General features: G+C 41.5%; 1 protein-coding gene across 1 annotated transcript in view; it reads left to right on the top strand.

Annotated features, from left to right (window-relative positions):
• Nucleotides 1-21677, top strand: part of PKD1 (polycystin 1, transient receptor potential channel interacting) — a 132868-nt gene extending 111191 nt beyond the window's left edge. The window contains exons 27-45 of the mRNA XM_063430475.1: nt 1080-1223; nt 1327-1537; nt 2594-2720; nt 2817-2933; nt 4398-4447; nt 5174-5382; nt 5810-5885; nt 6398-6516; nt 8851-9059; nt 9227-9421; nt 10634-10773; nt 11066-11169; nt 11695-11836; nt 12674-12799; nt 15389-15563; nt 16466-16753; nt 17606-17740; nt 18689-19003; nt 19802-21677. Of these exons, the coding sequence (XP_063286545.1) occupies nt 1080-1223; nt 1327-1537; nt 2594-2720; nt 2817-2933; nt 4398-4447; nt 5174-5382; nt 5810-5885; nt 6398-6516; nt 8851-9059; nt 9227-9421; nt 10634-10773; nt 11066-11169; nt 11695-11836; nt 12674-12799; nt 15389-15563; nt 16466-16753; nt 17606-17740; nt 18689-19003; nt 19802-20431 (3512 nt within the window). The 3' untranslated portion in view covers nt 20432-21677. The remainder of the gene's footprint in view (nt 1-1079; nt 1224-1326; nt 1538-2593; nt 2721-2816; nt 2934-4397; nt 4448-5173; nt 5383-5809; nt 5886-6397; nt 6517-8850; nt 9060-9226; nt 9422-10633; nt 10774-11065; nt 11170-11694; nt 11837-12673; nt 12800-15388; nt 15564-16465; nt 16754-17605; nt 17741-18688; nt 19004-19801) is intronic.
• Nucleotides 21678-26991: the final 5314 nt, after the last annotated feature.

Here is a 26991-nt window from a genome sequence, read left to right as displayed (position 1 = left end):
CATTGCTATGCATAGATATCTAGGAGAAGGTATATTTAATTGCTAATCAGAGAAAACTACTTCAGGCTCCAAAAATCTTAGCATATCGTATAGCCCCAATCAGTGGATGGGATGAGTAAGTGGTTGTTATCCCTTTTTTGATTGATGCTCACATTACATAGATAACAGATAGTATTAGCCAAGTGACCCTTCAGTTATACAATTAGCAAAGTTATTTAGCAGAAATTTAACAAGGAGTGAGTGTAAGGAGGTAATAGATAATTAGTAGGTAATTAATTTTGGAGGAGTTCTGGTGAAGGAAAATAGTCCTAAACGTTTAAATGAAGTATGTAGCTAGACAAATATTAAGGTCAATGTTTGATTTATTCAAAATCTTGCCAATATATAAATATTCACTGGTGTAGTTTCTTTGTTTCTTTTCTTTAATTCAAGTTTTCAAATGCTATCTACTTTTTTTTATTGTTGTGTAAATACATGAATGGTGTCCTCTCTTTTTGGCAATGCTGCGGTACTGTCGATCGGTTTTCCGTGTTGTCCAACTTGACTGACGGCTGAAATCAGCTTGCGGTCAGTCAACACTTGAGTTACACATAGTGACTGACGTGTGAGAAAAAAGGAGGAGGAAATAAACACTTGAGCGCTAGTACAAATTCTGAGACTGCATTCAGGAAAATGGACCTTTGTCATTAAAAAATTAAAACATGACTGATCTGCTTTAAGGGACAACTGTGAACTCAAAATATTTTTTAATATAATATTCCTTTCACCAAGTTTTCAAAGGAAACAGATTTTTTTTAAATGACATATATTAAAAAAACAAACAAACACCTCATCCCTACCTTTAGTATATGGCAGGATCATTCAGCCATATACATACACCTTGGGTCAGACAGTGTTTGAAAACAGACAGTTAGTCTCTATGGTATTTTCATTGTTTCTGTACAGGGAGTGAAGCCAGGAAGACCATAGAGACTAACTGTCTGACCCGAGGTGCGAGAATGTGTCTGAAGGATTCTATACTAAATGTGGGAATGAGTTTTTCTTATTTATTTTACATATACTTCATGTGTCGTTTGCAGGTCTTAGTCCATCCTGGTATGTCCAGCATGTCATTATTCGTGATCTCCAGAACAACAAGAACTTCTTCTTTTTGGTGAATGACTGGTTGTCAGTAGGTCAGGAGGACAGTGGCCGCAGGGTCGAAAGAGAAATTTTTGCCGCCAGTAAGTATTATGAGAAATCTTGTAAATCTGTCTTAAAACAATCCTGCTGACACAGAAAACCCAATCGTAAACAATTAATTACAATCCTATTGCTTCCCTTCAGGTGAGACTGAGCTTAAAAGGTTTTCTCGAATCTTCACGGCTGAGTTGCAGCGTGGCATTTCTGAGAAACACGTCTGGCTCTCTATGTGGGACCGCCCCCCGCGCAGTCGTTTTACACGTGTTCAGAGGGCCACGTGCTGTGCTCTGCTCATTTTCCTCTTTCTCTGTTCAAATTCTGTGTGGTACGGAGTAGTAAGAGACAAAAATTATGGGTGAGTATTGTGCTTTATTTAACACATAGAAAATAGTCGTTAATTGTCTGAATTCTCACGAAAGAAGTAGGATATATACAATTATTCAAATCCATATTTGTGTATATTTAGATCATTACTTTATGTACAAATTGGCAATATAGGGTTGATGACTTGTTTTAAAAGCCGGCCAATCAGATTCCAACTTCCCCCTTTCATTGCCCATAGCCGTGGAGATCTGAACTGAGAAAGGTCTTTTCTCGACCAGGACCTTACAGGATCCTCTCACTATCTCACTAATCTGGATTTCAGCTAGAGACATGTCAGCTGGTAAATGTATAGTCTTAAAGGAACACTATAGTGTCAGGACTACAAACATGTACTCCTGACACTATAGTCCTGAAGTGGCTGTTAAGCTGATCGGCTCCCCTCTAGTGATTTTTACTCACATTTTCTCCCCTGCCGCGCCGGCTAACTCCACCTCCAAGGCTGAGATCAACAATCTTCATGATCTCAACCAATCCAATGCTTTCCCATTGATAGGCTATTGCGCATGCATGGCAAAATGCTGTGCTGCACCAATCAGCATCTCCTCATAGATATGTATTGAAACTATGCATCTCTGTAGTGTCTCCATGCATGAAGCACCTCTAGTGGCCATTTGTGTGACTGCACTTAGAGGTGCCATCAGGCAGCAATGTAAACCCTGCCTTTTCTCTGGCAGGCCATAGACACCAGATCACACTGCATTGAGCTGTAGTGGTTCTGGTGACCACAGTGTCCCTTTAATCTTGTCCTCCATAGTTTTATATTAAGTATTGTTATATTTCCCGAATTGATGTTTACAGGGGTTAAATTTTTTTAAGGGCTTTATGATTTCGAACAATGTTCGCTTTACAACCAATTTTCTTTTGCCTCACTGTAGCAATTAAGTTCCCCCGTTTTTATCTGTCTTTTATAGTACAGCCATTACTGATTCTAGACGTGTTCTGCTATGTTTAAGAATACGATATACAATTAAAAGTCTTGTTCCTATGATATTGAGGTGAAACTGATCTCCCTCTATTTGTGCCATAGGGATGGCCCTGTATCAAATTATGTCCCATTCAATGGGGATTCCGTGGCTGCAGGGATGGTGACCAGCATTGTGGTATATCCTATCTATATTGTCATTCTTTTCCTGTTCAGACGGGCTCGTAGCAAGGTAAGAGAGCGACAGGTCACTTTCCTGCTTCCTGGACTGGTTATATATGTGTTCTGTCAGTATCTCACTCATTGACTGCATCCCTCTCTCTTCCAGACCTGTGTCAAGCAGTCCCTCTCGTTCTTCGACCAGCAGTCTCTGGAAATTGATAATTACTTGGATACGGTGGTGATGGAAAGCTCCTTTATTACTTACACAGGAATCCACGGTGAGGTGAGGAAGTGTCTAACTAACGGAGAGAGAGCGAGAGTGCGTCTGACCCAGAGAGAGAGAGAGAGAGTGCATCTGACCCAGAGAGAGGGAGTGTGTGTCTGATCCAGAGAGAGAGAGAGTGCGTCTGACCCAGAGAGAGAGAGTGCGTCTGACCCAGAGAGAGGGAGTGTGTGTCTGATCCAGAGAGAGGGAGTGTGTGTCTGATCCAGAGAGAGAGAGTGCGTCTGACCCAGAGAGAGGGAGTGTGTGTCTGATCCAGAGAGAGGGAGTGTGTGTCTGATCCAGAGAGAGGGAGTGTGTGTCTGATCCAGAGAGAGGGAGTGTGTGTCTAATCCAGAGAGAGGGAGTGTGCGTCTGATCCAGAGAGCGGGAGTGTGCGTCTGATCCAGAGAGCGGGAGTGTGCGTCTGATCCAGAGAGAGGGAGTGTGCGTCTGATCCAGAGAGAGGGAGTGTGCGTCTGATCCAGAGAGAGGGAGTGTGCGTCTGATCCAGAGAGAGGGAGTGTGCGTCTGATCCAGAGAGAGGGAGTGTGCGTCTGATCCAGAGAGAGGGAGTGTGCGTCTGATCCAGAGAGAGGGAGTGTGCGTCTGATCCAGAGAGAGGGAGTGTGCGTCTGATCCAGAGAGCGGGAGTGTGCGTCTGATCCAGAGAGAGGGAGTGTGCGTCTGATCCAGAGAGAGGGAGTGTGCGTCTGATCCAGAGAGAGGGAGTGTGCGTCTGATCCAGAGAGAGGGAGTGTGCGTCTGATCCAGAGAGAGGGAGTGTGCGTCTGATCCAGAGAGAGGGAGTGTGCGTCTGATCCAGAGAGAGGGAGTGTGCGTCTGATCCAGAGAGAGGGAGTGTGCGTCTGATCCAGAGAGAGGGAGTGTGCGTCTGATCCAGAGAGAGGGAGTGTGCGTCTGATCCAGAGAGAGGGAGTGTGCGTCTGATCCAGAGAGAGGGAGTGTGCGTCTGATCCAGAGAGAGGGAGTGTGTGTCTGATCCAGAGAGAGGGAGTGTGAGTCTGATCCAGAGAGGGACTGTGTGTCTAATCTAGAGAAGAGAAGTGTGTACTTAGTCCAGAGAGGAGAATTGTGAGTAAGATCTAGAGAGAGGGAGTGTGTGTATCTGTACCAGAGAGAGGGAGTGTGCGTCTTATCCAGAGAGCAAGTGTGCGTCTTATCCAGAGATCAAGTGTGAGTCTTATCCAGAGAGAGTAAACATGTATCCAGTTCAGACAGAGGAAACCTTTATCTGATCCCAAGAAAGGAAGTGTGTGTCTGATCTAGAGAGAGAGGAGGGGGGGGGGGGATTTATTTGAATGTGTCAGTCATCTAAGGCAAGGTATTGTCTGTCTTTTCTGGAGAGATAATGCATGTATGATCCAAATATGTATCTAATACGGAAAGAGAGAGTGTTTATCTATCCAGCTTTATAAATAATTATATTTGATGCAGTGCATTTTATCATGTTTACTTTGATAGGCATTTTCTGACCAAACAAAAACAGACATACCTTTGGATGACACAAAAAGGTGAGTGGTAGCATGTAAGATCTGCTTGTCCTTCTCTGTAATATGTTACCTTACCCCACTCCAAAACTGATCTACGTTAAAAATAGCTCTGACTCTTATTCGACAGAATCACCAAAGAATACCAGCATGACGATGGGTAGCCATTAAAGCAGATGTCACTAAATTCTCCCCTTTTCCCAAGCCCCCGTTGTCCCTTCTCAAGCCCCGCTGACCTGCTCCAAAACATTTAGTGGCCCCAGGACCGGTGTTACTTACCTTTTCTTTTATTGTGCTGGTTCCACCGAGTCTTCCTCCTCGGTGTCGCCATCTTCCAGTTTCCCAGATTGCAGTCGGCTTCCTCTGCCCTTCCAGCAAATTGAGTGTCTGAACAGAGCGTCCATGATGCAATGCTGCTGCTGGAAGTGACGCACTGCTGGAAGGAGATAAGCAGGAACATGACAACCAATGACAAACGTTGACAAATGACATGGAGCTAGAGTAAGGCTAGACCCTTTGTCAACTTTTGTCATCCTGTCGGTTACATATAATGAAAAGCAGTCCCTACTTTTCCTTATATATACCTTAAAATATATTTTCTTTATTTAAAAAAAAAAAAATAAGAAGAAGAAGAAAACAGGGATGCCTGGTGTAGGAGTGTAATTGTGTCATTAGCAAGACAATAGAAAAAAAAGTGACAAATCCACTTTAACTGTACAACTATAACCTCCATTGTGTTCCCCCGTACAGTTTCATTCAGTGGAATTCCAATGATGGAGTTCTCAGCTGGCCGGACCTTCTCAGTGATCCTTCCATCATGGGTAATACCATTCAGAAGCTTGAGAGACGTCGCACCTGCCGCCACATTGGGATCGATGGCAGCTCCCATCCCAGCGAGGAGGATAGGAGTGTTGTTGTTGGTCTTCCCCAAACACTGGGCCGACCCTTTGTAGCATCAGGTAAGGACAGGCAAGAATCAAACAGACAAGTTTTTTTGCAATAAGCATTTGGTATTAAATAATCATAACGTACACTGAACAAAATTATAAACGCAATACTTTGGTTTTTGCCCCTCAAAGATCTAAGACTTTTTCTATGTACACAGAAGGCCTATTTCTCTCAAATATTGTTCACAAACTTGTCTAAATCTGTGTTAGTGAGCACTTCTACTTTGCCAAGATAATCCATCGACCTCACAGGTGTGGCATGTCTCCTTCACTAAAGCACTCTCCTCGTTACAGCAACGGAGAGAGAGTAACATCACTTACATTGGCTGTAAGATATCAAACCAGGGAATCTAGCACTTTGTTTGTTATATATAACTGCCCTACTGAAGTTATTGTGTTTTTTTAAATTAACTAATAAAATGACTGTGTGTTTCTTCAGATGGAGCCAGCAGCATGTCTCTTCCAAGAGAGATCAGAAGGATTTCCAGGACTGAGACGGATCTTTTGTCCGATTTGTAAGTTAACAACAAACATTTATTAGTTATACCAAGGTCTGTCGAACACATCACTTGTCATCTGCTGAAAATCAACAACGTTCCGCAAACCAAAGAGAATTTGGTGGCATCTGCCTCGCCAATCCCTGTGTTCGTATTGTAGAGCAGCTGATCTTGTCCCTGACGACATCCTCTGTAAAACGTGTCTGCTTTTCAACACAGTAGACCTGGACATTTGTTTGTAACTACTTAGTTCTGCTAAAAATGAACATTTAAATTGAGGCCCTAAGTCATCGATCCATGTTTTTGAACTTTAATCCTCTGTTATTATCTTTAGCATCTCAAATACCCCCTCCCCCCCCCCCCCCCCCCCCCTTGAAGGGACACTTGACTATTTGTAATAGTGTCCTGTAATCTCATCCAGAAACTAATACTCAGTAGTAAACATTTGGTATTAATCATAGGGTATTGTTTTCTAATTTTTTTTTCAGAAGACTGAAGATGGCAATTATATTATCTCCATTTTTCCACAGATCCAATCCCTTTGGGGATAAAACTGAGACTATCATGTTGGAGAAGCTGAATGAGAAGGGCCAAGTGATGACATCTCCTGCCATGGAAGTGACAAGATCTACAAAGTCACCACGGACAGGTGTGTAAGGATTAGCACTGAATCCACTGTTAACATAGAAACATAGAAACATAGAATGTGACGGCAGATAAGAACCATTCGGCCCATCTAGTCTGCCCAATTTTCTAAATACTTTCATTAGTCCCTGGCCTTATCTTATAGTTAGGATAGCCTTATGCCTATCCCACGCATGCTTAAACTCCTTTACTGTGTTAACCTCTACCACTTCAGCTGGAAGGCTATTCCATGCATCCACTACCCTCTCAGTAAAGTAATACTTCCTGATATTATTTTTAAACCTTTGTCCCTCTAATTTAAGACTATGTCCTCTTGTTGTGGTAGTTTTTCTTCTTTTAAATATAGTCTCCTCCTTTACTGTGTTGATTCCCTTTATGTATTTAAATGTTTCTATCATATCCCCCCTGTCTCGTCTTTCCTCCAAGCTATACATGTTAAGATCCTTTAACCTTTCCTGGTAAGTTTTATCCTGCAATCCATGAACCAGTTTAGTAGCCCTTCTTTGAACTCTCTCTAAGGTATCAATATCCTTCTGAAGATAGGGTCTCCAGTACTGTGTACAGTACTCCAAGTGAGGTCTCACCAGTGTTCTGTACAATGGCATGAGCACTTCCCTCTTTCTACTGCTAATACCTCTCCCTATACAACCAAGCATTCTGCTAGCATTTCCTGCTGCTCTATTACATTGTCTGCCTACCTTTAAGTCATCAGAAATAATCACCCCTAAATCCCTTTCCTCAGATGTTGAGGTTAGGACTCTATCAAATATTTTGTACTCTACCCTTGGGTTTTTACGTCCAAGATGCATTATCTTGCACTTATCCACATTAAATGTCAGTTGCCACAACTCTGACCATTTTTCTAGTTTACCTAAATCATTTTCCATTTGGCTTATCCCTCCTGGAACATCAACCCTGTTACATATCTTAGTATCATCCGCAAAAAGACACACCTTACCATCAAGACCTTCTGCAATATCACTAATAAAAATATTAAAGAGAATGGGTCCAAGTACAGATCCCTGAGGTACCCCACTGGTGACAAGCCCAAGCTTCGAATATACTCCATTGACTACAACCCTCTGTTGCCTGTCACTCAGCCACTGCCTTACCCATTCAACAATATTGGAATCCAAACTCAAAGATTGTAGTTTATTGATAAGCCTTCTATGTGCAACAGTGTCAAAAGCCTTACTGAAATCTAGGTAAGCAATGTCTACTGCACCACCCTGATCTATAATTTTAGTTACCCAATCAAAAAAAATCAATAAGATTAGTTTGGCATGATCTCCCTGAAGTAAACCCATGTTGTCTCTGGTCTTGAAATCCATGTGTTTTTAGATGTTCAACAATCCTATCCTTTAACATGGTTTCCATCACTTTCCCCACTACTGAAGTAAGGCTTACTGGCCTATAGTTGCCCGACTCCTCCCTATTACCTTTTCTTGAACTTCCAATCTTCTGGGACTACTCCTGTTATCAATGATTGGTTAAATAAATCTGTTAATGGTTTTGCTAGTACACCACTAAGCTCTTTTAATAGCTTTGGGTGTATTCCATCAGGTCATTGACTTATTTGTCTTTACTTTTGACAGTTGAAATAGAACCTCTTCCTCTGTAAACTCACGTGTAATAAATGACTCATTTATCCTTTTTCTTAACTGAGGTCCCTTTCCTTCATTTTCATCTGTAAATACCGAACAAAAATATTCATTGAGGCAGTCAGCTAGACCTTTATCCTCATCTACATACCTTCCTTCTTTTGTTTTTAATCTAACTAATCCTTGTTTTACTTTTCTTTTCTCATTTATGTATCTAAAAAAAGTTTTGTCCCCCTTTTTTACTGACTGTGCTATTTTCTCTTCTGTGTGGGATTTGGAAGCTCTTATAACTTGCTTAGCCTCTTTCTGCCTAATCTTATAGGTCATTCTGTCTTCCTCACTCTGGGTTTTTTTATAATTACTAAATGCTAACTTTTTGTTTTTTTACTATTTTGGCCACATCTGCGGAGTACCACAGTGGTTTCTTGATTTTTTTGCTTTTACTGACAAGCCTAATGCAATTTTCTGTTGCCTTCAACATGGTCTATGCCTTCACTTGTATGGGTTGAGTAGACCTTCTGAAACAGACATTGAAGATATTCTGTAACAGGACCTGCACTTTCAAACACAGAGCTTGCTTTGTCCTTTCAAGTTTGTATATAGAATACAGTTTATTTAAACCGGTTTGGGGACCATTTCTCATTTATTCTGGATGGGACAGTGAGAATTTTAACCTGGAAAGCAAGCTTCATTACCCATAATGTTGTTCTTTTTATTTTTTTGTTTTACATTGACAGTTATAACCGACGCGTTTCAGAGACGCAGGCAGATGCTACCCTCGTGGTGTGCACGTGTCGCTCATGTGCTCAGCTGTGTCCTCCTCCTTTGTTGCTTTGCGGTGTCTGTCTGGATTGGTGTTGGCTTCACATCCAGTGTGGGTCTAATGTGGCTGATCTCTGGTATATTTAGTTTCCTCTGCTCCTTCTTTATCCTGGAGCCACTGAAGGTGAGTCTACCAATGGAGACACTAGGGAATGGTTCTCATAAAACTATATATATATCGTAGATTATGTGCCTTCCTTATGAAGACCTCTTCCCCTACCCAGAACCCACTATTATCTGTCTTGAACTTTATGATTACAGCTGCTGTATCTTCCTGTGTCCTCATTCTAGGTTCTACTTGAGGGCCTGTACTTTGCTCTTATTGTAAAGCGCCTGCACCCTGAGGAAGAGGATACATTGGTGGAATGCCCTTTGGTGGAGAAGATCTCTGAACGAATCACCAAAGTACGACCCCCACAGGGATTTGCTCTTTTTCAGGCCAGAGAAGAGGCACGGAAAGTGAAACTGCTACACAGAATGTTAAAGGTAACTCCATTTCCCAGACTTCATGTTGACTTTGCAGGGTTTGTGCAGAAAAAGATCCAGTGGACAAACAAAAACCTTCAACAGTAGGCGATCAACAGTGTCCTCTTTACTCTGCCAGCCTAATCCTGTTAGTGCCCTTAAAATCAGCCAATGGCAATTTCCTTATCCCTCCTATAAACTGAAATGTTAGATCACAGCTACACTTGTTCTTTTTTTCTGCCTTTACCTAAAGTCTTCAGACCTTCTTAAAGGAATACTTAGGGCACCATAACAACATCACAACAACTGAAATTAAGTTGTTATGGGGCCAGAAGAAAGATTTAACCTCAAAGTCTCTGACATTAACTCTCTAAGTCCCTTTGACTCCCCATTCATAAAATGGCTTGAAAAAGGCAGAAAGAAATGGTGCTGGAGAGAAGACTTTGCAGTTAAACCATTCATAATCGGTTTAATCCCTAAAGGTAAGCCAGTGCCTACTGACACCATGACAAATTAATTCCAATAAAGTTGTTATGGTGCTCAAACTGTTCCTTTAACCCCTTAAGGACACATGACATGCGTGACATGTCATGATTCCCTTTAATTCCAGAAGTTTGGTCCTTAAGGGGTTAAAGTGGCACCGTCACCGTCTAGGGACTTTTCATAAGTTGCTAAGACCCCCAAAGGTTACATTGCCACTGGGGGTCCAGTGGCCGGGGGGCAGGCAAAGTTGAAACTTACTTATATGAACCTGTTCTTCCTGGGCACTGTCATCCCATCTTCTTCAGGCCAGCCCTCTTTTGCTTCTGGCTCTCATGCTGAGAGTACAGCATTGAGGTCTTTGGAGGGTCCTGCAAAACCATGGGATATTCCATAGACAAAGTCAATTCCCTGCAGCTGTCACTGGTGATGGCTGGACGCAGTGTCCAGAAGTGTCAGGCATAGGAAAAATACTGAGACAAAGTAGCCCCTTCTTTCTCTCGCTATATCTTTTGACTGGGAACTGTTCGCATGGGCATTACTGTACATTTCTGGTCTAGGTGGACAATCTACATTTGTGCAACACCAAGGTAAGGAATCATACCAAGTCCAGAATGGATTGGCTCGAGAGGATACCCAAGTGGATAACTGCCTGTTTATTTATTAATAACTATGGAATTATTGTAGAGTCTAGTGAATAAACTCTTGCATCAGTGTGCCCTGTCTTACCAATCTTCTTTACTTGTATTACAGAACCTTGTAGTCTACATGCTGTTCTTTCTGGTTATTCTTCTCACCAACTATGGAGACTCATCTAGAACCCCAGGAGCTTACTTGCTGCAGCGCTCTGTGAAGCAGGAGCTTGGTGTCCAGAGATTCCTGCAGATTAAGAGGTATCACCCGGACATTATGTACTAAATTCAGAGTAGATGGCCTCCCCCATTATCCCATACATTATTACAGTTTTGTAGAGGAGCCCCTATAAGTCCTACCATGGTCATCATGTTACCTTTACAGGAGTCCAAGTGTCCTCTTCAAAATAAGACAATCAACTATTAGCATGGACTGACTGCCATTAATTAGCAGAAAGTAGACTGAATGTGATAAGTAGTTTGATGATTTCTCTAGCATTTAGTCCAAAGTTATGAGATATAACATGTTCTATAACCTGGTTTGTTCACACAGATCCGATGAGTTTTGGAACTGGGCGTCTGATGTTTTGCTGCCTTACCTGCACAAAAACCAGCTGCTCGGATCTGCTAGGCTGCGCCAGATCCGGTTTCGGCAAGGTGAGAGCCTCAATGCAATTTAATCGATATTCAGTTGAAGAACGTTCTCCGGCATTGACTCAGAGCATTTCCTAACCATGACATTGCCACTAGTGGTCTGGGGTGCGGGGGGGTTCGCCATTTTCTTAAAGATAAACAACTGACTGATACGAAGCCTTGCCATAGCTCATCTGCTGGTGAAATAGCCAATTTTTGTGATCCTGTTTTTCAAGTGGATTCCTACCCTGGTGTTCTTTTCTACTAAGTGCTCATATGTGCAAGTGAATCACAGAGCTCCACAGCAATAAAACACACAGTAACGTACAATGTGTAGGAGTGTATCACAGAGCTCCACAGCAATAAAACTCACAGTAACGTACAATGTGTATGAGTGTATCACAGAGCTCCACAGCAATAAAACTCACAGTAACGTACAATGTGTATGATTGTATTACAGAGCTCCTCAGCAATAGAACTCACAGTAACGTACAATGTGTATGCCAACCATTGACACACTAACATTACTCTCAATTTGTGGATTCTCAGCGGTATGTGGTGATTCCCTATCACTCACCAGCAGAACCTGTGCAGAGCCACCTCTGCTTGATGCAAGCAATGATGTGGGTTGGATCCAGAACACTGTCAACCAATCCTACGCTTGGAAACACTCCTTACCGGATGTTACCGGGTAAGAAACACGTTTACACCTGGGTTTTTATTTTTTTAATAATTGGTTAATATTTATTGAAAATTCAACCATCGTAAGGGTCATTTCTAGACAAGTTACAACCGAGTTAAACTATTTTAATATGTTACACATATAATACAAGAATTAAACAAAATATATTAAATCTACTGATACATGTAATATACATTGTAAACACTTTTCGTGTTCTAAGAAGCCGGAAGTCCCTCCAGTGGCTGTCTGATAGACAGCCACTAGAGGAGGACCTAACCCTGCAAGGTTTATAAAAACTGCAATAATTACACTTGCAGGGTTAAGGGTGATGGCAGTTGACACCCAGACCACTCCAATGGGCAGAAGTGGTCTGGGTGCCTGGAGTGTCCCCTTAATGTACATGTTTTCCGAACACCCATTCCCACACAACTGTTTCCTAGTGATTGATTTAGAGTTATTGATTGAGAAGGTGCATCTCTGCACATAAAGAAACTCCGTTAGATGATTTTCTGTGGGATCATGCTTGCTCTGCCAAGGGGGTACCACAAGAAAAATACAATGTACCATGACAATATCTGGTCGAGTTTCGGTGCCCCTACCTGATTGACATGTTATTACCAGTTGCAAAGCATTTGTTCTGCCTCCTTTCTTTAAATTTACCTGAATATTGTAGTAGAAATATTTATGTCTATCTATCTACCTGCTTACCAGGGCATGGTGGATGATGTATTGGTTGTAGCTGTGTGGGCGCTGTAGCTGTGTGGGCACTGCCCTGACATCTTGGACATCTTGCCTGGCCTCCCAGCTCAGACAGAGTCTGATATTGTGTTTCCCCATCTTTTGCAGTGACTGGTATTGGGGCTCGCTCTACATGTATGATAATTCTGGGTATAATCAGATGCTTGGAAGCAGCTTGGAGCAAGATAAGGCTGTCCTGGGACATCTCCAGCAGAACCACTGGATAGACGGCCTGTAAGTCATTAATATTTACTTTTTGTTTCCAATTGCTACAGTAGATCTTTGTTATCCCCATCGGTTTGGAATACTGCTTCATGATGATCTTAACATTTCCACTTTTTTTCTGGAAACGCTATTTTTATTTGCAATGTATTCTTCTGATTTTTTTTTCTTCTTTTATAGTGCAACTGAAATAATGTTTTATGACCGTGGCAAGCTAATAATTGGTTATAGCGATGCCAGTGATGCATGTCAGGAGACGAGTGTGGCATAATTTAGTGTAAACCTATAACGGAAGATTTATCACTATGTTGTGATCTGATAAGTGGTGTAAAGTTGTAGCAGAAATATCCCCCTGTTCAGTCCATTTGTCTCTATGACCTCACTTTTACAATTCTGATCACAATATTTTCATAAATCTCCCCAATGTCTAAAGTCTATTTTTTTCTTACATTTTAAACAGGATTTGAGTAAATTATGCCCAGTCAGCATAATTGCCGAATGCGCTATACTGCGGATTGCTATTACACATTACGTTCTAGAGCAGGTGTGAAGATCCCTAAATTATATTTAAATCTAAATCTTCGGTGATGCTTTTCCATTGTAAAAGCTGGGAAGGCATCTTGACAGATGTAGTCCTACAACATTTTGGGATCTAGCTTTGTAACAGTCCTGTTTTACACGATCATTGTAATTCAAAATCGTGACCAGTGGTAGGCGCTATAGAGTGCATTTCTGTTTTTATTTATCATGCTTCCAAACTGCTTGGGTTAAAAGGTAGTGGGAGCTTGGGGGGTGTGGCCGACGAGCGAACGTACCAGACGTGTGCATGTGGAGCTCCATACCAACGCGGGACAAACACAGCTAAATAGAGCAGTCAGACTCCCTCTCAGCGGGCAAAACCACACTCCCACCCCAGAGTCTAGAATGGGGCGCAAAAATAAGAAATTCCGCCTACTAGAGACAACCAAATTAGCTGATATTAGGATTTCCTTCGAGAGGCCTTCTCTGCCGGCTCAAACCAAGATGGAGCCGGAGGCGTGTATTGGGGAGGCAGACTCGGAGGACTCACCATCAGTGGAGGCCCTCTCCCGAGACTCTGAGGAAGACTCGTCCCCAGTGACAAAGAGGGACATCAGGGACCTCCTGGAGGAGATGAGGGGGATATGGAAAGCGGACCTCCGAGAAACTCAAAAGGAGATGGCACGAATCACGGCAGTGGAAGCCAGAGAAGGGGACAGAGAGCAAACCCTGCAATCCACCGCTCAACTACAAGAACACGGACTAAAGAGAACCGTTACGACGCTGGAAGCCTAAGACATAGGCGGCGGAATGTATGCATTCGTGGCATCCCGGAAAACAGCGGGGATGACCTATTGCCGTATGTATTGAGACTGTTAGCCTCAATAGGCAGCACAGATCCAAGCACATTTCTTTCCGCTTTCCGAATTCGGAAGGCTGCAGCAGCACCAGATAACATATCCAGAGACAAAATAATCGTGACTAGGGACGTGGCGATTTGCACAGCGATTTTATCACGCTCAAGAAACCAAAACAACATACTTTTTGAGGGACTTACAGTGGCTATTTATGGTGACATTCCTTTTACAGCACTAGTGATGCAGAGACTACTGGCACCAACTGCTAAACAAGTTCGAGAGGCAACAATCCGCTACCGGTGAGGAGCAGACGGCTCACTTTAGGTCCAGAGGGAAGACCAGACTCTCGGCAGATGACCGAGAAGCTTTCCTCAGGAAACTAAAACTTAATCTGCCCACCATGGACAAACCTCGACAGAGGGGCGGAGAGACTGGGGCAAAGCAGACATACAGAAGTGGACTAGTACCTACGAAACAAAAACAGCATCCAAACTGACACTCACAAGACCACACACACAGCTAACTTAAACCAGCTATCTACTAGCACCCATACTACACCCACCTCCTCCACCCAGTTACCACCTTGAGAGAAGACCATGCATAAAACACCTCACATAATTCCACATCAGCCTATACCACATAGCCACACCACTGGACACATTATACAATGTTTTATATTTATGTTTTATTTTATGCAATGTTAAAAAACATTTATAAATGTTAACTTACCCTAGACCACCAGTTGACGTCTACAGACATTCTCTGGAGTGCCAGACACATCACGGCAAGGCCAGCATAATGCACACGTCCCAAGCAGTCAGACATTACCCTGGGAACAAAGCTAAGCACAACTAATAAACGAATAAAAGGGCTAAGATAGAGGCGGTTAGTACTAAGCAAGCTCGCAAGGGAGACTGATGACATCCTAGAACGACTCCCAAGTAGTAATGCACTCAGTGCAGCCAGGCAATATACCGAGTCTTCGGATGAATGGTTTTATATTGTAAGCTCCGGACCCACAACGACACAGATACTGTGGTTACCTTAAATGCATGTTAACATATGTTATTTTCTCATATATTGTGTTATCCTCTTCTATATTCTGCGATTCTGATGTATTTTTTGAGTATCAAACTCTGATAAGATACAAATTTTTTAAAAAAAGTGGTGGGAGCTTGTGCCTGGGGAGTATGAAATAATTGCAATGATTGTTTTTGTTTTGCAGAACGAGGGCATTATTTGTCGAATTCTCCCTTTATAGTCCTGGAGTTAACTTGTATTCCTCGGTCACGCTTCTTCTTGAGTTCCCATTGGCTGGCAAGACCCTCCCATCCACAGAGATCAGGGCATTTCCTCTTCTGCATCTTAGTGGTGACACCCACCTTCTGCTCACTATGATGGTATGGGTTTCTTTACAATTCAGTGAATCTGTGCAGCCTCCAGTATCGCCATCAAAGCTCCCTCTCCTTAAATCTGGGCCTAAACGGTGATTGCATTGTGTTGAGCTTGAAAGGATGATATTGCTAGGTTTACAACAAAAATAATTTTGGCATCTTTGTTGGAATTTTGATTTCATCAGAGTTTAACGGTACCGACAGATAAGGGCAACCGATCATTAGCCTATTCTGCTACATATGGACTTTGCAAAGTGTGTTGTTTGTTTAAAGTATCCATTTACGCACATTTCAGGTACTTTTCATTTTTGTGTTATCAATGTTGCTATTTATATTTTAGTTACAGCGCTTATTTGTCCTTTGATTGGTGTAATTGATTAATGGAAAGCTCTAAACACCATTATCACTACAGTGTAATGTAGTGGTTATAGTGCGAAGATTGTCTTTGAGCTACCAAATGTAAATAGTCAAACAGTTTGCCAATGGTTGACTTACCCCCACTACTCCCAGCCTTTTTGTGCCAGAAGCTCTCTTCACTGAACCAAGCCCTTTAGTAAAAGGCTTATTTAGTTCATTGTCTGAAAGTGATCCCCCAAGTATATTGGCGAATTAGCTTCCAGCTGCGAAGATGCAAAGACTGGGGACTAATGGACCCTAATTAAGAAGTCAAACTATTCACAGCATTTGACTGCTCGATGTTGAAAAGTATCGGTGATTGCATCAACATATTTAACGTTTTCTTATAGTTGATGGGTCCAACTTAATATACATTTTAAGACACAGCAATATAATAACTAATGTAAGCTGTATTTTTTTTTTTTGGAATGGACCCAAATTGACAATCCTATAAAAATCTGATACTTCCAGTCATGAATTTCACTTTGCTTCTGTGTGTCAACCTTTCCCAGGTATTCCTGATGATGTTTGTGGTGTACTTTGTCCTTTCGGAGTGCCTTGCGATCAGGAAGGAGGGACGCTCATATTTTACCCATTTCTGGAACTACATGCAGTGGTTGATGACAGTCCTCGCTGTCTGCACTGTGGTCGTTTATCTGAGTCAGGCAAGCCTGGCGGAGCAGCAGTGGAATAGATACCTGAAAAACAAAACCGCGTTTATCAGCCTCCACCAAGTAGCTTTCCTGGGGAATACATTCCATGGACTGTCTGCTTCCCTGCTGTTTGTTCTTACTGTGAAGGTAAGTTGGCCAAGCTTAGCAATCATGGTGTTCTATTATCATGTTCAACATTTTCACCCTCTGTATAGGATTTAAATTAATCCACATGGGTTAGAGAAGACCACATCTTCTGGCAGTCTCTCTTGCTAGGATTTGTCTCTTTTGTGTATTATCGAGCATAGAATTGGTCAATGTGAAAAATCTCACAAGATGCCTGAAAACATCTCTGTTTCCATAATTATGAGTTCAGTCAAGCCCCTCATAAAGACCACTCAAGAAGTTCCCAAGAAAGTTTCTGAACTGGTTAAAATGTTTCTAGGAGGACAAGTGCTTTTAGAACAAACCTACTTCTGATATAGATACCTCCATTGTACCCAGTTCCAAACTATATATGCCTCCCACGCTTGTGTGGTCACCACATAGAAGTGGGACATGCCTTCTATCCTTCTTCCAGCTTGTGGCATGCGTTTATATCATTTGAGGAACATGACTACCGTCTATATTGGAGACTGTAGAAAAATAATGCCATGGTGAGATTCTTGTTCCCATGGCAATTGGTAAAAACCAATGTCTGAGTCACATATATACATATGGGGTGTAATGGCAGCAGGAAGTGAGATCCACTTTTTCCACAGTGATCCTAATCATCTCTTCTCTATAACAGTTTTTCTATAAGCTCCTTCTCTGCGTAGGTTTGGTACAGAATGGGTTCAAGTAATAAAGATCCTTTTTCTGTCTCGAGTGGTTGACTTCGATTATTCTACAACGTTAAAATAAAGTTTAGGTATTTTTTTCAATGAGAATAATTGATTATGAAGCTAGACTTCCATCAGTCATAAAACCCCAAAATCCTTTGTTGTATATTTTTTTCAGGCTGCTCAACAGCTGCGTTTCATCCGAGAATGGTCAATATTTGGGAAGACGATAAGCAAATCTGCAATGGAGCTGTGTGCCGCATCCGGCGCTGTTCTTGGGTTGTTGCTGGTATACACCCAGGTCGGCTTCTTGGTAAGTAGGAGTTCTGAAATAATAGGCCACCAGGATCCATTTAGACAGTCAAGATACAGATTGTGTCTGTAGGGTATTTGGCTGTATTTGGTGTCGTGGGAGGTGTGGTCTCTCTTTCCAAGTAAAATTGTCAGAATCTCAGTGTTAGTTCAGAAATAAAAACAGGGTACAAAAGCATCATCTACTCATTAATTAGTCACAAAGGACCTGAGTAGTTGTAGTTGTGGGATTAAGGGGCCTTATTACAAACCCAATTTATTTTTTTTCTAATCCTGTACTTTCTGGAATTCCTAACCCTAACTATATTCTCTAATTTACTAACCGGAACGGCTATCCATTTATTAACCATAACTATGCTATGTTCTCATTTTCACTGCTCTGCTCTGCGCTCTTTCCTACCCGTAGCCTCTATCTAGTTAATACCAACAATCACTCTCTCTAATTTGCTAAACTAACCCATACCCCTCTCTTTATGTCCTACTCCTAATTGCTCTCTCTGTTTCTAAACACTAACTTATCTATAAATACCGAAGCTAACCCCCTCTCTAATTATAACCCTGACTGCAACTTGTTCTTTTACCAATTTTTACTGCAACCTGTTCTTTTTCCCTACACTGCCCATCTTCCTCATTATTTATTTAAACCATTTTTGGAACCTAATGGAAATCAAGCTGCCCATGAATGAACCCACAGCCTTAGTAATTGTATGTGACCACCTTGAGTCCATCAGCTATGTGTTTGCTGTGTGTGTTTGGTATGCTCATAGTTATAATTTTTTTGTGTCCAGTGTAAATTAATTAATGATTTTAAGAATAATTATGCAAAGCACTAGGTATCTAAAGGGTGGTCCTCACTTTAGACTTTTAGTCCAGAATTCTGACCTGCAGAGCTGTAGGTGGCCTTGTATTTGTAGGTGTTAATATCACTAATAGAATACTTTTCCCTCAGCTATTTTCTTCATCCTGGGAGAACTTCCGCAGCTTTGGATCCAGCTTGACCACGCTGCTTGCAATGACTCGGGGATGTATCAGTCTGAAGGCCCCCTTCCCAAACTTCTCCTTTGTGCCTCGACTCTTCTCCCTGAGCTACATGATCTTAGAGATATGGATTCTAATGCGGCTCTTTGCATCCGTTCTGATCAACAATTACAGCCTTGTGCGTCTAGAGCTATTCCGCCCAGCTTTTGAACTTCAGGACTACGAGATGGTGGAACTCTTCCTCAGGAGACTGCGGATATGGATGGGAGTCAGCAAAGTGAAAGAGGTGGGCTTCAAGCTTGCTGGTTGTCTCCATATTTATTAAGAACTTCGATAGAAAATTGTATTTTCATTTTTATTTTGTTTAAAGGGTTACTCCAAGCATACTCTGTCATCCCAAAAAGGTGTGGGGGAGGGGGAGGGGGGGGGGGGGGTTACATTAAAAGTATCTTTTAATCCAAATGAAGATGGTACATATGCTAGAAACTTGAATTAGTACTATTTAAGTAGAGGTAGCTCTAGGTTATCTAAATACAATCCGCACCATTGATCCCAATACCCCAGCATATTACAATATATGCTAAAAATATGCTATCCATTGTGCTATTGTCACAATTACCACCATCTGCTTTTGGGTTTTCTATACTACACAGAATTGCGATACATAGACACCCATGTTGCCAAATTAAGCTAAAAAAAAAGTTTGAGAAAAAAATGTGCTACTAAACTTTTGACTCTCCATTTTATTGTACAGGGTAGAACCTCCTCATGTTCTCAGGAAACAACGGAAGGCAGTGGTAAACATGTTGATAGAGTAGTACTGATTACACTCCATTGTCTGTTTTGGTCTGCTTGTTCTAATTTGGTTTTATCTTGGGGTAAAGCGCTGTCCAGTGTATATATTTATTTTAAACAATCTTAAGAATTTTGAAGAAGCAAGCAGTTTGCTCTCAGAAACTGTAACACTTGGGTGTATTCTTTGGGGTTGCTATTGTGTATGGTGTCCTCACATGGTTTCAGTGTTGTGCAAAAATGTACGTGAAGCTTTTTTGTTAATATGTGCCTACCACATTTTGTGTTACAGTTCCGTCACAAAGTTCGATTTGAAGGCATGGAGCCACTTCCTTCACGCTCTTCCAGTGATTCAAAGTCTCTGCGATTGCCCACCCCAAGTGCTGCATCTGACACTTCATCATCATCTTCCTTCTCCACCCTTTCCAGCCAGCTGGACACCCTGAGTGCTGGAAGCTCCAGAGAGAGAATAGAAGCAGACTCAAACATCCAGAGACTTTTGCCAGTGCTAGATACCCTGTTGTCACAATTTGACTTGGTCAACCATGCAACAGAGGAGGTATATCGCATAGAGTGCAGCCTGGAGGATGTACAGAGAAAGAGTGCCCAGACCAGACGCAGTGGAGATCATCCATTGCACAAAACCAGTTCCAGTGGTCAACGCCACCTCTTAACAGGTGCAAAGATAAAAAAGTCTGATGCAAGCCGTCAGGTTTCAAAGAGTTCCATGGAGGTTGTGAGACAACCCTTGCCCCCACAACAACTAGTTGAGAATGCACTGGCAAATAAGTTAATTTCATTGGAGAAGGTGAAGATGGGTGAAGAGCCGGCATTGATCCCCATGCAGATAACCTATGCTGCTCAGCAAAAGAAAAGGAAGTCAATGCGTGCCCATAACAGAGTGCATCCCAGTGTTAGTTAGCAGGCAGACTCATGCTTGCAAGATATTGCTTCATAACACCACTTATTCTTGGTGATGGATCCAGTGACTAGGAGATCCTTCTCACATCTTCACCTGCCATGAGCTAGTATGATCTCCTGGCCAGATTGTTGGTCAGTCATCTAGAAAGCTGAATATTGAGTCCTTTCTAGAATCTCGAATTGTGAAGTTGAATCTCTGCGCGAGACATGCAATGACATACAACAGCTAGTTGATATTCTGAAAGGTATTATTTTTTGTCTGTGTGTTTCCTTGTCCAAGCACCAAAGTAACCAACCAGAGTAAATCTCAGTCTTTTTCTGTCTTTGAGCCCTGGTGGCTCTTAAGATTTAATACTCTCCTGTTTAAAAGCCCTGGTGGCCTTAAAGCTTAAATATAACCCAATGGCAAGCCCTGGTGGCTTGTAAGGTGTTAATGAACTTCTTTCATAGTCCAGGTGACTAGTTGTTTCTCCTTAAGCCCTGGTGGCTTGGTCTATATTCTTCGCAATGTTGACACATAGACAGCTGGCTGTTCTAGTTTCTGTCTAGATTCTAAATGTGTTTATGGATTGGATCTGGTTCAACATGGACACCTTTTACAGTGTTAAAGGACATACAAGGCCTTTCAGTTTCTATCAGTCTTCCAGAGATGCTTCTTGCAAAAAAATTTTGGTGCTTACAAATGGAACCAGAGCATTGAGAAGTACCTGCTGTTCAGTCCTGGGGTGACTCTTCAAGCTACTTTTTCGATGATCTCTCTCCAAACTATTCAGGGTGCTGCAAGAACTTCAGAAATCTCTATCACTGTAGTGATACGGCATGCTTTGTAAACAAATGGAACCAACTCCCCATCTGCCTCCCAATTTTTTTTTCTAATGAACAGACTTGGTTTCCATATGTGATGGAACCCCAGACATCACTGCACTTAAAGGAGCAAGTACATATTTGTGTCCCTAGTTTAATAACGGGACTTGTTACGCCCATGTCTTATATATGCATCTCTTTTATTTTTATGTAAAACAGTAATAATGTGCTTTACGTTAAGTGTGCCAAACAGTTGAAAAGGCTTTGTACTCAATGTTTTCCATTTCAGTTGACAGTTCTTCAGCATTAGTAGAAAGCAAAATGTTAAATTAGCCTCTTCTTTTAAAACACAAAGAGATATAGAGATATAGATAGATGGGTACCTTGAAAAGCCTGTTTGTATTGCCAATGCAACCATTTCCCCTCCCCCTATTTGAGGGTTTTTTTTTATGGTACATAGGAAAGATGACTTATTGTATCTGAAACACTTTATATCCATTTGCTAAAATGTTTGGTTTGGACAGAGACTCAGAGAACATCTTCCATTTAAACATGTCTCTGGGGCTGGCCTAAATTGGAATTTTAAAGAAGACTCCAAGCACCATAATTACCAGTGTGCTGTAGTGGTTATAGTTCCAGAAGGGCTCTGGCACCTATAGGGATATGTAAGAATTCATACCATTTTATTACTGCTTTAACTTTTTACCTGGCGCAGCTGCCCACCTCCCCTCTGACAGAGGTCCTCTTTATTGAGCCAAGCTCGGTGCTGCAGGGTTTGGTGCAGGAGAGCTAGCTGCAGACGAGATGTGGAGCGCTGCCAAGGGAACGCCAGATTAGAATTTGAATCATTATTAAATGGTTTGAATCCTTGCATTGTGGGGCTGCCACCGTGCGTGCTGTAGTGGTTGTGGTACTTGGAGTGCTGCTATTATATTGGCCTTTTCCATAAAAGCCATTGTTACATGGAATATGCTTTTAGAGATGCATTCCATCCTATGCAGCGTGCCTTGATGATTTATTGTAAAGCCCGTGTGGGCTGTCTAGAGCCGTGATAGTCACCCACTGCAAAGTATGAACTTAAGAGATTGAACTCTACATAGGCCCATTCAACCAAATCGATCACAAATAAGAGGCAATTAAATTTGCAGTGAGAGACTGTTGTCCCACCGACATCCACTGCTGCTTGGCTGATGGGCATGTTGATACTCCAAGCATTCGCCTGCGGTCTCACCAGCTGTCAGTGTAAAACTGCGTGACTGCGAGACGTGCCATTTGGACAGTCGAAGGATTTACATTTTCGCTTCTATGAAACAAATCTTCCAGTTTTCTCTAAATAGCTTGCTCAAAGAGATTGGCTTGTGGGTACCCCCAACATTTTAATGGTTAGACTTGCTTTGTTATTTTCTGAATGTATTGCCGTTTTTTTTTTGTTTTTTTTATGTGTTGATTTAGCCGTTTGCATGGAGCGCCTTGCACTTTAAACAATGCCTTTCCACTCGTTACTAGATCAGGAATATACGTTTAGTAATTACAGTATTTGTGGGGGGAGAAAACATTAACTGAACTTGTCTCTTGAGCTGTGAATGGTATCTCACCTCCAGAAGTTCCTCTAACTAAACTCAACTGATCACCTGTGTAGGCCCTTCAGATTTATATGGACTGCCTTTCCCATGACGTTCAGCCAGCCTAATAGAAAATGTAATGTACAAACAATTTCAGTGCCAAAGTTAAACTATCGCTAACATAGGAACTTGTATTCAATGTCCCAAAATTATACGCTATTTTGCTCTTATATACAAATTTTGCATATATTATATATAATCTGGTAATTGTCTTTGTCCTACGCTATACCCAGTAATATAAATCCTCCTCTGGCTCACATTTTATTTCATTTTAATTAAGCTCTCTCTCCCCTGACTCTTTATTGGAAGGTGAAATTAAATTATTTCACAGCTCAAATGACATGTCAGTCTTGGTAAGCCTGGGAACCTCAGGATTTACAGGATAAAAAAAAGTGTGTATATTTTTGGAAAAGTATTGCTATATTTTCATAGCGCCTTAACAACAAGCAAATATGTAGATAAAGGTACAGTTATAACGAGGGGTATTTAAATGATGTATGATGTGCTCTCGTACCTTGTATATATTAATATATCTATAATTATATCTGAGAATGGGAATCTGCTGCCCTGCTTATAGTATAGGTTGTAAAAGTATTGCAGGGGCAGATTAAATTTTCCTCTAGTCTTGAAGGTGTCAAACTATATACTTTTTCTGCTTTTATAATATTCAAAAGCCATTTATAGTGTCTGCATTTTTATTTTTTTATAAACCATTGTAGGAAGACTGACTGAATTGGCAAATCAGGCCATTTCTATACAAATAGGTGGGGCGGAATCGGTGGGCGACCACCATCCTGCAAACCCTTCACTCGGAAAGAGAGGCCCAATCAGGCAATGAATGTTAGAAGCAGATATAGGCTTGTTTACGTGGTTAATGGTTTATTGTTGAGGGTTAGCATTTTAGGGAGTGGATCACAATGTAGACGCGAGGATGGATTACAGCCACCAAATGTAAAATGGCTTTATATAAGCAGAACACAGCCCTGCTCTCTTTGAAACTTCAAATTAGAACATTCATTATGTAGCAGGAACACACATTGCTTATTCTTGACCCTTAGTAAAGCGATGGCAGACCTTGGCACGCAAAATGTTTTTGAATTACTACAAATCGTAGTTCACAAAACATGTTGGGTGCCAAGTTTAGCGAGCACTCCTCATGGACATAGTTTTTAGAAAATGATTCGCTAAACATTGGATTAGATTTGCAAAATTGAGGCCAATATAGTTCAGCGTAGACGAAGATTGTTTTTCTCCTCCCCCTACCCCCCACTCCCCTTTTGTTTTGACTCAGCTGTTTTGGTCTAAATATTGCAAAATATCAGTTGTCATTTCAAAACACTATTTACTTAATAAGACTGTTGCTAAATCTCCTACCACCTTCGGGAAAAAAAGGCACTCCCAATATGGCTTCTGTCCAAACGCGATCATCATTTAGACCTTCCCAGTCTTTACCTAGAGAAACGCTCAGGTTTAGCAGGGAGTATGTAATCTTTTAAAAACCGCCGATGGCCAACGTTTATGTGCAGATGTGAACTACAAGACCAGTGTGGCAGAACGGGAAATGTAGTTCGCAAACATGGTTTGTGTGAAGGTTAGCCATTGCCGTTTTAGAAAGTATTACATTAACCCGAGCAGCGCGGTCCCTATAATGCAGTATTCAAAGACAACTAATAAAATATGCAATGCCAAAACAATATCTAAGCTGCTTATTTAATATATTGGATATTGATCATGAGTTTTGTTTCACTTTCAGTCATTTTGTCAGCATGTAGATAATTTGGGGCCCAGCCCATGCCATCTGGATGTTCGTTCCAGTTGGCCTTTTGTTTAGTTTTTTTAAGCAGTATGGACAATGGCTGGACCAGGCTCACTATAGATACAAGTTCTTTTTATTTTGATAATTGGGCAGTAGTCATTCCAATCCCATAAGGGAGCGATTAAAAGGGATTAAAAAAAATAAAAATGCCACTTGGGCTTTTTTATACATTTTAAGTGTTATTTTTAGCTGCCTCAAATTGTAAGCATTATGTAGTTTTACCCTTTTTGTTGCTCATCACAAAATGGGTCAATCCATTTGTTTAAAGTTGTAATTAAAACGAAAAGTAAGACAGACATTTTTAGGTCAGTTCCCAGCTAATATAAAGACAACATTTTGCTTAACTTAAGATTGGATCATGAGATTGCAATGTCACTTAGTGTATGACCTAATGCGTAGAAGAGAAGGGAAAAAAAAAAAAAAGTTAGCCGAATTCTTTAGAAATTCCAACTTTAGCACAGGATTGCAAATATGAATAATGAAAAAATCTTTACAGGCAAGAGGAAACAATGAATTAATGTTTACAAAGATTATAAAGAAAAAGGAAGAAAAAAAAAAAAAATTACCTTGGCTTAACCGGTAACATGTGACTGTTACCTCCTGTAAAATAAGGGGACATTGTGTCCCATTTAACTTGGGACGCTAATAAGACCTGGGGGAACTTGCAGGGTACAGTTTGCACGGTTTATTCCGTAAAGCAGGCGTCCCCAAACGCCAGCCCTCCTGATGTTGCTGAACTACAACTCCCATGATTCTAAGAATGAAATAGGCTGAGAATCATGGGAGTTGTAGTTCAGCAACATCTGGAGGGCTGGCGTTTGGGGAAGCCTGCCCTAGTTAAAGGGGACACAATGTCATCTCTCTGTAAAAGGACAAATGTCACACTTTGCTGTGACTGCATCAGCTGCTAATGTTTAAATGTGCACTTATCTCCTGCTACCAATGGCCTGTGTGCGAGCAATGGCTGAGACTGTATGTTAGCGTTAGTCACATGGGCAGGCGCTGGGATTATTTATTGCTGAATGTATGCGTGCTCAGTGTTATTCAAATGTCAGATCTCTACAGCAGGTGAACTGGCGTTATTGGGGGGGGGGGTCATCCCCCTTAAGAGATCTTGTTCCCACCCCACAAGTGAAGCCATTATTATTGCTTTTTTTTGTTGGTAAATGCATAAAGTAATGCTGTTTGTAAGGACAAAGTCATTAAATGAACACTGACTGCACAAGGATTGCCTCGTTTTTATATCAATCACCGACTGATACACAGAAAGCTTATGGATTCAGATATAGGTATACCCGATAATGTTTTATGGGGGGACAATGATATTCTAAGTTCGAAAACCAAAAAGAAACATTAGAACACAATCTCCCAACATAGATTTATTTTATTCTGTATTTAGTGCACTAAGTAAAGGTCATTCTCAGAATGCAGTACGGCCACTCCAGTTTTGTTCAATGTGTCTCTCATCTGATGTTTGAAGGTAGAGAGTGGGACTGGAGAATGTCATGCTTTTGCATATGGAATCCTGGGAGCCGTGCAGCTTTCCCTCTGTCAGCAATGCCAATCAGGCAGAGGGATAAAATATCACAGCTGACGGCATGCAGAGGTAAAGCAGCAGGATTGGCAAGGAAACGCGCATTTGTGAATAAAATCACGCCAGGTTCCACTTGCATCCAGCAGTGGGATGCGTGGGCATGACATTCATAGAATAAACGCATGCCAGACTTGTCATTACTCGGGTTATAAAGGCCTCCACTTTACCTCTTTCCATAAAGGATTTAAACATCATCTGTAAGGGATACTACAGGCCTGAGGTGACAGAAATGGCTCCATCTCACAGCTTGAGACAGTTTGTGCATTTAGAATTAGTTCCCCAACACCATCAAGTTATACAATGACATTTTACATTTTCACTAACGCCATTTTGGTCTAACATTTCTGATTTTGGACAGTTTATACTGCACACGTTAGTGGATAACCCGACATTTATATATTTGTCAAACAATTTGTTCTATTGAACTGGGTCAATGGCAGCAGCCACTACTAAACCATTTCTAACATGTCTCTTAAAGGCGTACCACCATGACCACTACACGTTGCAGGGCTTCAAGGCACAACGCTGCATGTACAGACACAGTTTAACCCCTTTGTTGTCAGAGGTGTCACATCTTTGCGGCATCATTAGCCAATGCAAACGTCTGTTCCTTGCAAGTCTGCCCCACTACTAGAAAACAGGGCCAGGGTACTCCTGACACTATAACCATTACAGCAAGCTTTGAGTAACTCTTTAAAATACCGTTAAAGCAAGAGACACCTAGA

Source organism: Pelobates fuscus, chromosome 8 (assembly GCF_036172605.1).
Source record: "Pelobates fuscus isolate aPelFus1 chromosome 8, aPelFus1.pri, whole genome shotgun sequence".
Taxonomy (NCBI): Eukaryota; Metazoa; Chordata; class Amphibia; order Anura; family Pelobatidae; genus Pelobates; species Pelobates fuscus.
This window is presented reverse-complemented; position numbering and strand designations above follow the sequence as displayed.